The sequence below is a fragment of the Bombus vosnesenskii genome, unplaced genomic scaffold (assembly GCF_011952255.1).
Source record: "Bombus vosnesenskii isolate JDL3184/JDL3185 unplaced genomic scaffold, Bvos_JDL3184-5_v1.1 scf7180000013273, whole genome shotgun sequence".
Lineage (NCBI taxonomy): Eukaryota > Metazoa > Arthropoda > Insecta > Hymenoptera > Apidae > Bombus > Bombus vosnesenskii.
In genome coordinates, this window is record NW_022882931.1 from 3241442 (window position 1) to 3253638 (window position 12197).

At 38.9% G+C, this 12197-nt stretch overlaps 1 protein-coding gene across 16 annotated transcripts in view; it reads right to left on the reverse strand.

Annotated features, from left to right (window-relative positions):
- Positions 1-221: 221 nt before the first annotated feature.
- Positions 222-12197, reverse strand: part of LOC117231650 (tensin-1) — a 181594-nt gene continuing 169618 nt past the window's right edge. For 12 of the 16 annotated variants that reach the window (XM_033490281.1, XM_033490278.1, XM_033490288.1 and 9 more), the window contains 10 exons: positions 9814-10027; positions 9215-9406; positions 7619-8224; positions 6548-6894; positions 6019-6108; positions 4529-4640; positions 4168-4351; positions 3521-3886; positions 2897-3179; positions 222-2515 (listed from right to left, as the gene is read on the reverse strand). In XM_033490281.1, coding sequence (XP_033346172.1) covers positions 2356-2515; positions 2897-3179; positions 3521-3886; positions 4168-4351; positions 4529-4640; positions 6019-6108; positions 6548-6894; positions 7619-8224; positions 9215-9406; positions 9814-10027 — 2554 coding nt within the window. In that variant the 3' untranslated portion in view covers positions 222-2355. The remainder of the gene's footprint in view (positions 2516-2896; positions 3180-3520; positions 3887-4167; positions 4352-4528; positions 4641-6018; positions 6109-6547; positions 6895-7618; positions 8225-9214; positions 9407-9813; positions 10028-12197) is intronic. The other 4 variants (XM_033490280.1, XM_033490279.1, XM_033490285.1 and 1 more) reach the window with 3 other exon arrangements.

The window sequence follows — 12197 nt, forward strand, 5'->3', positions numbered from 1 at the left end:
TTTAATCGATAATATACGGATTTCTATCCATCAGATCTATCCTACTTTTCGAGTACAGAAGTATGACAGCTCTAGATGCTATTATTCAAACAAGAAAATTACGAGCAGATTTTTCTCAGGAGCAGGGAGAAAAGTAGATTAGGCAAAATTTATTCCTTTTCTTCTTGGATACTCTTTTAAACGTATTCCTGAAAATAGGATAAAAATGGATTATTTGATAGTACGCTGCGAATATGGTTTATTATCGTTACAACTATAACAGCATACCGTTCTGGTATGCAGCAATACAATTATTGCGTGAACCTACGTAATAATAGAGCGTAAATAAGTAATAATAATTAATAATTATTATAATAATGACTGGTGTTAAATTAATGTTACTCGGTTAGTTAGCTTTCCACGTGTACGAAAATTGAAACATATAAAGACGAGACAACGATCGTGGCTCGCGGCCAGATACGCGGCCACGAACAACGACTACGAAGAATTAAAATAGAGAGGAGGATCGAGAAGAAAGATCGGATGGTTTGTATTATTCTCGTCTTTTACAGATCGAGATCTATATATCGAATTCTCTGTACGTTCGAGTATACACATCGAATTTTGACTAGCACACAGTTTCTGACAAAAACTCCTCACTCTCCATTTCTTCTCCAATATCATTGGTTCGATAACTGGAAGAGTCATCTGGATAAAGCAGAGGAAGCTTAATAAGAGCCCGTCCGACCGATCTTCTCGATTGCATTAAAACAGTGTAAAAACTAGACGAAGAGAAAAGAAAGAAAATTATCGCGACGTCGAGGATACGATAAACAGTTTCTTTTTTTCCCTCTTTTTTATCGTAAATCCCCTCGTGGCACGGTATTGTCGTAATTACATATAACATTTCTTTCGTAATAATTGACTGCTTATCGTCGTCCCCGCCAATTGGATCTTCCTTCGTCGATTCTCGAATTCTTCTTTCACGAACGAAGGACGTCGCTCGCGAGGACGAATAAATGGCAAGAACCTACGGGGAGTCATTAAACAAAATGTGATGTTTCGTTTCGATACGCTACTCCTCATCGAGTATCGTTTATATTTTTGTTCCGTCACGTTGACGCTGTTGGAGGATCGATCTCTCCTTTTTCTTCCGTTCGCCCCATTACTTTATCCCTTAACTTCTCATCTCTTCATCCGACGAACAAGCATCGATTCTCTTCTCGATACCTGTTCATATTTTCTGTCCGACTTATTTACAGTTATTTATAGAACGTTTTATTCGTAACGTTAAACCGCTGCTTTCTTTTGGAACATCGCGGGCTACGATACACAGGCACGGCTCCGCAACGACGTAACATTTTCTTCGATAAACATTACTCGAGAGTCCCAAGTATAACGTGATTAATAACGTATATAGATATTCAACTATTTTCTTGAGTTTTCTTGCTTTTTTTCGTAACAGTGTACATATATACGTGTAACTATTTCTGCGTGTGATATTTTTTACGATCGAGACACGTACTCGCGAGTCTGCGCTTCGAATGCGCGACGATCTTCGAGATTCGCGCATAGAGCACGCTCGATTACTCGTAATCAACTATACCTACCAGCTATCGGTACGTTCGCTTGCATATCGTTCGTGTAATAGTTTCGCGCTGGAAGCAAAGTATAACGTCGTTATCCTGTAACTTCGACCCTTCACAACGAATACGATTAATAGAAAACGAAAATTCTGTGTAGCATGCGTTGCTCTTGATGATGGTTTACGTTAATTAATGCAGGAACGATTCTCGATTATAGACGTAAAAAACTGGTACAAAACGGTTAATCATAGACGAATAATCGTTACAATTATTCTTAAGTTAAATCTTCGTGTTTCTTTTCTAGAATGTAACACAACGAGAAGTTGCAATCGCGCCATCGTACTTTGCTCCGATATAGTTTATATTACTTTACTATTCTCTAATATAATAACCAGCAATAACGATCGTCGTTAATAACATTCTCTTCTGAATAGCGTGATCACTGACACGAGGATGGAACCGAGTTTACCATTTCACTTGGATACTTCTTCATTTAGAACAATAACGATTCAATCTCTATCGTTAACTTCTACTGTATTTTTGCTTAGAACGTTCATGCTCTACTGACTCGATTCTACTTCACGAAATGCATGAAGACCTATTACGATAGTCAACTAACGTCCTTCGAATAGCACGGTCTTGCTATTATTCTTCGTAAATAATGTTCGATCCGTATTCATTCTTCATGATGAATCGCTTCTATCTTGTTTTCGTCGACTTTCTGTCCGCGTTTCGGAGATGAAACCGTTATTCAAGCATTCTGGAGGACGTGTGCGACGAATAAAACAATTTATACGATGTTGGCCTTGGCTATGGAGTTGCCCATCATGACCTTGTTCACGAAATTCACTATGGCTGTGGCTGGTTGTTCTGGTTCTAGCTCCGCGAACACGTGGCATTGGTTGTCCGATTTGTGCGCCGGTTTTCTAGCGACGAATCCGAAGCATCGACTGGAAAAAGAGAATTAGACATACAATAATAAATCGGACTTATGAGAAAAATTGGTCGATTTGAATTTTAAGAGTAATCTTTGATTACGTTCCTACTTTCGATTGAATTCCATGTTTACAACTAATTCACTTGAATTTCGAAAGAAATATTAGACAACAGATTTGTAACCTTCGATTAAATGCCAATTCTAAAAATAATGCAGCTAAAGTTTCAAAGCTAACATTAAATTACAAAGTTGCTATTATAGACTAAATTTTAATCTGAATTTTAAATAGTTTCGAATCGAAGGAAATAATTTTAGGTATCTTCGTGGTAAAGTAAAACTAGTGGTAAATTTAAGAGAAATTGGAATGTGAAAAGAATGAACATAAAGAACGTACTGGGCACTGACTGAGCGGCCAGTTTCCTCGCTGGCGAAGTCCCAAGTGCGTTCCTCCGTGTCTAAGCCGCAGTAGCTGATATTATTCGTGGGATAATGCCTACGAAAGAAAAGCTTTCGCGCGTTATCCGTCAAAGTTATTCCCTGCGTTGAAACTTTGAAATGAACGATAGTCGCTGTAGGCAGTGGCTTCTGCTCGAACATTGTCGTGACTGCCTTTTTGATGGCCTGAGGACCCGTCAGTGATTCCGTGTCCATGGTGAAAAGGTATAAAACGTTACAGGCTAAACAGAAATTACAAATCATAAATCATAATGCAATTGAGAAATTAAATTAACATCTATCTAGTAACGCAATATATGCGTCATGCGTATCTCTTTTTATATACATATAATGATGCACACGTATGCGTCATAGGTCTTCATCGAAAAACTTTGAAATTGCAAGAATCTCCCGAAGTAAAGAACTTTGATTCTGTATATGTTTGAGTTTTATAAATAGTTAATCAAAGAATATTCGTATTTTTGAAATTATTGAATTCGAATGATTAATATTCTTTGATTAATATTTCTCATGTGTTGAAGATTTCACATTAGTCGAATATTACGTTTCCTTAATGAATTACCTGCACCCTGTGCAAGCAGTTGCTGTGTGCTATTCGTGCCAGGTGAATCGAGAGCTCTGGCTGCAGCTTCCGGTTCTGGGAGCAACAGCTGGCAAGGTAGAGCCATCGCCATCAAACTGTGTTGATAAACCAACGCCGATAACGAGCTGAAGACTGGCTCGTTGGCACATCCCTTTAATCTAACACCTCTGGATGTAGGCTCGATCAAAAAGTGCCTGACTAACTCGCTAGACGGGTCTTTGGGACTGCTTGGTGCACTTGGAGGCGGAGTTGCTACCTTCAGAGCGAGTCCAAAGGCTCCTGGGAAGGAATTGCTATCTCGAACGACGAATGTTCCTGGCGCTGCATCCTTTAGCATTGAGATTGCTGAAAAATATCAATACAGATTCGTGTTTACGTCGTTCAGACTTATCTTTCGGATTCAAATTTTCACAATTAAAAAGTTTCTCAAAAAATGAATAAAAATCCTCACAAATAAAATTCCTGTAAATGCATAAAAATCAGTAGTTTAGTAAAAATATTGCTTCTACGTCGTTTGTCTATGGTTAATTTATTATTTGATGAAAGCCTGATTAGGAAATTAAATTCGTTTGCAGATTATTCGAGATAGATAGAATTCTAGAAGGAAATTTGAGTGAAATAAGTACCTTGCTCTCGAGATATGTTGGGCTTGTACCAGATCCTGCTGGTGTCGCGCACAAATTTTACGTTGACATCGGCCACTTCTTGCGGCTCGGTGTTTGAATGTACACTGGATCGTCTTGAACCGTAATACTGGATCTGAGGAGATGACTGGCCACCACTGTTTATGGATGTGTACGATGTGGCACTCTAAAATCCAATCATAATACTATCGTCTCAGAAACTACAGCAGCTTTAATACAATGAAAATGAATACTCGTACAATAAATAAAAATGCTATTAGAAACATGATAAACGATCGATTAAATCGATACAGATAATAATTGATTGAGAAATAATTCGTAAAGTGTATTTGACTATACGTACCTTCGGACTTTGGGCAAATTCAATGTGAGTCGGAGTACCAGGGCTGCGCGAGACAGCTTGCGATTGTTGTTGCATCGTTGGCTCGTTTATCGGAGAAACAGATCGGTCCTTGCTACAAGGAAGCAATCACAAGCATCGTTATAAAGTGCATTTCGAGCAGGATCGTTTTCCGCGTGCAGGCAGACGCGTGTATTCCGTGATCTCTGTGTGTGTACAGTGTACAGATGTGTGTTGTCAGGTGATTCGTGCAAGATGGTGTACGCTGTGAGAAAACATCGGAAATGTGGTACATACAAGAACGAGGAAAAGATCGAGGGCCAGGAAGAAGGAATATCGATAAAGGAAACACAGGCGAAGAGACAGAAAAAGAGCGAGAAAGAAATACGATTGCACGAATACGTCTCGTAACTTACAATTCTTTTTTATCCTAACGATTCACGCACGTCTATATACACGTACAGTTGTCAGCAAAAATTCTTGTCATTGAGTAAAATGATAGTGCATATATTATTGTACATGTTAATTAGTGATATCGAATGTCCTCTATCTTCCTTTCTTATTATTAATAAGAAGCCTGTCAATGAATTATTACGTGAGTTTTCTTTGACATATTTTTTCTTTTTCGTTTTTTACTGTGCTGACATATTTGGACATTCGTTGCATGACAAAATGCTTTCAAGGTGGTTCACGATGCAAGAAGCTCGAGCTTTTGTTAGTCCGACAGGTGCAATATACACACTCACACACGACGAACAATGCGTGTTCTTAGCTCTTCGTTTTTCATCACGATGCTGAGATCTGCAAAACCCCATACAACCGCATCGCTCCAAAATGAAACACGAAAGTTTCATGTATTACAGGCACTTTAACCCTTTAAGAGTGTACGAAAATGATAAAGAATTCAGAATAAGTGATTTAGAAAATAATTATTGCTTTGGCAACGTAATTTTCTGAATTTTTAGTATCAGATATTTACAAAAGATATATATTTTGCCAATTATAAATATTCGGACACACTGGTTGTTTGATAGTAACAGTATACGAATTTTAGTGTAAAGATGTACAAATCAGAAGATAATAAATTAATGAGGAATTAATTAGTAATTGCAAGTAACGTTCCACTACCTTCCTATGCAATTATCAGACGATAAATCTAAAATATCTCTTAGAAACACAGCAATAATATATTTTACTATTTACTACATATACGCATAAATTATTATGTTTTGCTCATATTTATTTCGAATTACACTGTGAAAGGATTAAAATGTTCAAGTCGTAAATGTATATCGTTGATCAGATGATATTTTGACATAATTTTTTTGATGGTCATATACGATGCGATTGCAGTGGAAGTGTATTGATACAAACGGTTAATGGCACGACATTAAACATTCACGACATATTTGCGAAGTCAACGCATTTCTATCGTTGAGAAGCGCGAGTTCGTCATTTGCCACGTGTTCCAGTGCTCTCAAATAATATATTACCTATAGTCGAACGACGCCGATTGGTTAGTGAGCGGCCATCGTTTGTTATGCGTTTGTTTAAGTGGCCCGCTTGCCGGGAAACTCAAGCGTCTAGAATCACGAATATCGTTCTGCGTCATAATCATTGCTTCCATCAGCAATGTTCGATGGAAGATAATCCCATCAAAACAATTTTGCTTCAGCATTCATTAGAAAATAAACAATAGGAAAAAAAGAAAATCACTCTGTTCCATTAAAACGAAACTGGAACTTCAGTCATTACGAGTGTGAACTAATTTTCTTACCCTTCAAATCATTATCTTCGTTATCCTCATGTAAATTACTATTATTATAATCTTTTATGTCAAATTAATTGTGTAAAAATTCGAACACAATAAATAATGAAAGCAAATTATTCGACTTTTGAATTTGATTTTATATTATTCGTAGAATAAATAAATCGAGCCTCCCGAAGCTCCAATACTATTTTCGTTAATCAGAGAATGAAACAAGTTAATAATAATATAAAAATAACAAAATAGTTGCCCACCTCTGTGTTGTCGGACTCTTGGGTGGAAGTCCCGTCTCCTTCGAGACTTCTCTTCGTTCTTCGATGTAGATCGTTCGTTCGCTGCCATAATTCCCGATGTTGTTATTATTGTTCCCGGTTGACTCCACGTTGTGCACGTTATTGTTGTTGTTGTTCACGTTGTAACTCGTGTTCGTGCTATAGGAGCGATCAGCCGCGAACGTAACCGTAGGCGAGGAATTGTTCACGTACGGGGTTCGAGGATGTACCGGAAACGCCGGAGTCTGCGGCCTCGACGCGCTGTTGACCACCGTACTTCCGGGACTGACGCTCCTCTCGGTCCACGATGAAGCAGAGTCATTGTGCGACTGTAAGTTTTCATCAAATTTTCACGTGTGTTCCATACGATGTATTATTAAAAATACGTTGAAGAGATGCTGCGCACATCTAATCAATCTATGAGGCGTATGAAGCAATTTGAAATGTATATGTATACAATCAATCTAAAATTTGTGGTGAAATATGCAAATAGAATGATTCGAGAGAAATCTAAGACATTTTTAGTCTTAACCCCTTTGCATTTGGAGATACGACGTAATATTATACAGTTAAAGCTTCAGAATATCTTTTCTATTTTTAATATTTTTATCCCTTTAATTTTTAGTTAAGCGTACCAATGAGAGACAATAGAGTTATATTAACAATTTCCCATTTGAACGGTTTCGCTCAAGTGGAAATAATATATTTTTACATATATTCTCAGCCATCTCTTCTTTACATCAGTTATTCCTTATTAAAGTTTAGTCATAATGCAAGACCACGCAATTTTGATGTAGTAGTCAACTTGTTACTTAGATATTATCACATTTCACGTTTCATTAAAAACACGAGTTAAACATCTCATTCGTAGCTGCAATAGAGTTAAGTCTACATCTATCAAAAAAATAAACAACTATAAAACAACAACAACAACAAAAAATAACACACACAGAATATTTCTCTCCATCCTTCCATGCAGTCACATAAAAATGAAAAACATTAGAATGCAAGTTGAGGTACGTGAGGATTCCTGCGGGAGGAGGCTGGACAAACCTGGGTGCAATTCTGCCATGCTTTGGGCGACTGGTTAGGGGAGCAATTAGTGCTGGCAAGGTTAACAATGTTGCTCCTCGCAGTTGTCGTGGTTGCTGCGCTGATGCTCGTGTGATGATCGTTCATGTCTGACTTGTTAGTCATCGATTGAGGTGAGCGAATGGGCGAAATTTCAGCCAGTGATTGAATGAGGCTCACGAGAGGGTCTGGATTGTTCGGTGCGTTCGATTGCTGATCGACCATGGTCAACAATCCTGCGTCCACGTGGTCGGTGGTCCTGTCGTTGCTGGTCACCGTGGTTCTGCTGATACTTTGACAAGTCACGATTTGATTTCGCGACTCTGGCCGAGAATTTCGAGTCAGAGTCGAGACGAAATCTGGACTCGTCGATTGTTTCTGTTCCGTGTGAACGTTGCTGGCGGCCAGTTGCTGCTGTTGCTGTCGGTGCTCGCGCAACAGAGCGTCAGCGCGAGCAAAACTATCGCTACGAGACTCTGGTCGTGGTGGCTGAGGCTTGTCCGTATTAATGAACGTTGCTTGTTGCTGCATTGCTAATCCTAAGGGTTGCGTGCTTGCTAAGCCTGAGCGAGGGGATGTTGGAGGGCTCTGAAAAGCAAGCCAAGCGCTTCATGCTAGAGGGAGCTGGCCGTTTTAATCCTTTCCTGCCACGCTCTATGTTTACACGCGCTGATTTCTTATTAGCCATCGGATCATCGTGATCTTTTATTAGCACACGTTAATCGTATTAATTTGTAATTACACGGCTATCTTTTAAGATTCAGAATCGTGAATATGGAGATGAAGTTAGAACGATGATGAATTTTCTATAACCGGTTCGCCAGTCATAATAAATATCCAAGGTAATTATAGGTTCATGATAGGTATATATTGTATGGCGAATAAAGTTATGGAGAAATTCTAAGCAAGAAATTCCACAGGTATCTTTTAGTGGCTTTATCGCGTAGAATTATCCTCGTTTCCAATCGCACCGATCATCGAGCAACGCCTTGCACAATAATTGTATAATAACCGAGCCAAAAAATCGGCACAAGAAAGGGTTAAACTGTAACTCGCGGTTCTAAAGGATGCGATCGTTTTTATCATGTCTACGAGTGTAAGGTGGGCTGTTTCTTGCTGTTTAGGATCTAACTGTGGGATATAACCATAAAACAGAGCACCACAGTGCGAGCTGCTTTTACAGTCGCAATCTATGAGGGACTAAATTGTAGCGTTCGTGCTGCCGCCGTTTCATTCGCGTAAAGCTAGGATCGACCGTGCCGCCGTTTTCGATTTATTATCCTTATTACCGATAATTATTTTAAGTAGTCGAGCGCTTCGAGTAACTGGCTCGGCTAATACTACGTTGTTTTCTCCAACCGCACCGACGACTTAATAAATATTTATCGCGTAATCGTCCTGCGTGATTTTCGTTGCTTTATACGACGATCAAACATTTTATGCTTCTGGACATCTTGACGCGTTCGTTAACCACGATCGATTCCAGCCTACGTTATGTCGTAATCTACGTAACAGCAAGCTGCTACTTTCTTCCTATCTTTCTCTGATTATTACGTGTACATATACTTCCTCGTTTACCTGACTGTCGCCGTATTTGCGATATTCGTAAGCGCGTTTCACGGACATGAATGGACGCTCGTTCACGCTCTCTGCTCGTGGTCTTCCTAGGGTACCGGTTCCGATCGTACCATTGTACTTCCGGCTGCTGGATCGTTGCGGAAGCAGAGGACTTGCTGGCGCGGATGTATAAGGTGCCGGTCTTGATTGCGTCTAAAATTGTGAATTATCAATAGAAGATCGTGATACAGAGATCGTAAGTAATTGTAAAAATTGACTGTGTTGTAATAAAAGTGCACGGAAGATAAATATTGGATTACAAAAGTAGGTTGTACTAGAAATGAGATATGGTTGTCAAAATAAATTACAATATAACATAAAATCATAAAAGAGATTATGATAGCCCAGAGAACAGTAATGTAATTAACAAATACCAAAGTGAGTAAAATGACCCATTTCCACGTTTTGTGGGAAAACGAATGCGATATAGGATTGCGGTTTCGTCTGTATTTAATACAAGTTAGATTGTAGTTATTAATAATTCTAGTGTTAAAAATAATATGATATGACAAAGTTATGGAAAACAAAACGTAGGATAGAAAATTGGTCTTATTTCTCACCTGTCCGGAAGTAGAGTGGACAACCCACGTATCGTCATCGTCATCGAGCACCGCAGAATCGCTAGCGTACCCGTCGTGCCTCAATCTACCTCTCTGTAAGCTTCTCAGCTCGCCGATCACACGATTCCCAGTTTCCTGACGCCAAAGTTTGCCCGGGTTCCTTTCATCCCTTCTCGCGGCAAGTTTCAATTGCTGCTGCCTCAACCATGATAATCTGGTAACAAGAAGAGAAGCGGTTTGGACTTTGTCACGTTGTGCTGAAACTTTTTCGATCATTGCGCCATGCACGTTTAAAATAAATCGCAGACAAATCCGTATAACAAAAGTTGTGTAAATGAAAGTTACAACATGTTTTTCATCAGAAGTGTCATTTTTCTAAGTCATTTTTGGCAAGACGCAACAGTCGCACCAGCAGTGAATTGAACACCTAATAATCCCAAATTTTTTAGCGTATAAACACTCAGACTAGAAAGTCGTCGAATCGATCGACAGAGAAAAGCACATAGCAAACCGATTTACACGAAAGTGCCGAGAAGTCAGAAAAAACGTCTTCGTTTCCTTTTCGAGCGCCGAGATAATTCTTTCGTCTCGCGAAAAGGAAAGAAAGCGTGACCAAGAAGGTTGTATAGGATCCTCTGTCACCTGTCAGAGATTAGAATCTCGGTTGCCGTGGAGCAACTGTTTTCATCCTGTAAATCGTGATTTCTCGCTTTCCTCGCCTAACGCTGTCCGACTCGAGTTACTCGCGAGCAGACGACGAAAACACGAGAAGCTACTTTCTCGAGGGAACACGAGACGCACGAGTCGTGTAACAAAGCCTCGTTAGAACAGGCCACGTCACGGTCCCAGTCGGAAGAAGGCCGGAATCAGGACCTCCTACCAAGATAGATCCTGGATAATTGCATCCTGATCGATGAGGTCGCTGCGGGCCATCGATTTCTGCCTGTGTTTCGTTCACAGTGCTGCCGCTCGTAATATATCGATCGGTACCATAAATCGACCATCTCTTTCTTCTCGGCTTAGATTTCCTTTTTACTAACGTCTAACGAAATTCATACCTAGCTTTGTTGGTATGGCCACACCCTCGCGATGGAGAAAATCGTGAATTGTTTGCGTTACACGTTGGCTCACGATAGAAAACTTTTACGTCCACATTGTATGTCTTATATGAAACACTGAAGTTTCATCGTGTATTGTAATGGTACACGACTATCATAATTATATTGGTAAAATATGGAACGAGCGCATATAAAAATTGCAAGATATTTATTGCACACATATATTTAGTAAAAATTTCGCGTCCGGTATGAGTAATGATCCAATCAGTGATGCCAATCTATGGATAACTGACTGTGAATTTAAGATATATTTATATTATTGTATATTTTGCTAATATACTTGAGCGCGATTAAAATGTAAAATATAAAACGAAAATGCACTCTTTAAAATCAAATATTCTAATTTCAATTATTATGGTCGCTATAAATTAACAATATCATTTGATTCGCAATTTCTGCAGCCCAAAATATAAATCGTCTCTCAAAAATGCGCTCAGTCTTAGATACGATTACATCAGTTGGTTTCGCTGTTTAAAATTTCCATTTCCCACCGTGCTATATCGTTCGTATTTGACGTAACAGTATATTTTCTTCTCTGACGAAACGAAAGTGCCCATACTGGAAACGAAAATGGTTTGCGATTTATTCGTAAACGCAGTAGTGTAACAGAATAGTGGACTTTATTGCTATGGACACAGCATTGTAACATGACAATGTTAGGAGAAACAGATTCTATAGAAATGAAAACGGTTCTCGTTTGCAGCGACATAAATTAATTCATAAACGAATATTTTAAGCAAATGGCTGCATTTATGACGCAAACCGAACCGTGTTAATGGAGCTGCGAATTATAGGAGGAACGATTGCTCCGAGGCTCTTACGCTGTTACGATCTTCAAACGCGCATGAAGTTTGGACGAGAAGTTAATTTGCCGCGAGATCAAACGATGGCTGCAAATTTCTGAAAGAGACGTAAATAGGATTTCTTATTGCTGGTAGATTTACGGAAAATTAATCCTTTTACGGAGTAAGTAATGAGCTTGGAAAGATCGTACTCTGCACCGAACACGAAATTGAAATAGTTAAAATGAATAATTTGAGATTTTTGTTTCCTAACTTGTATACAGCAAATTGAAATTGAATAAAATTGAAATTTTACTAATCCAAATACTTGAACATCACAGAGGATAAGTTATTTTAGTTGATTTCCTATTTCTGTTTATCTTTTGCTAATTTCCCTGATCTTTCTATTATTTGATCAATTCAAACCAGAACGGAATTAAATCACGAGTCGACGATTGATCCCATTAAGGGATGTCTGCGGTAA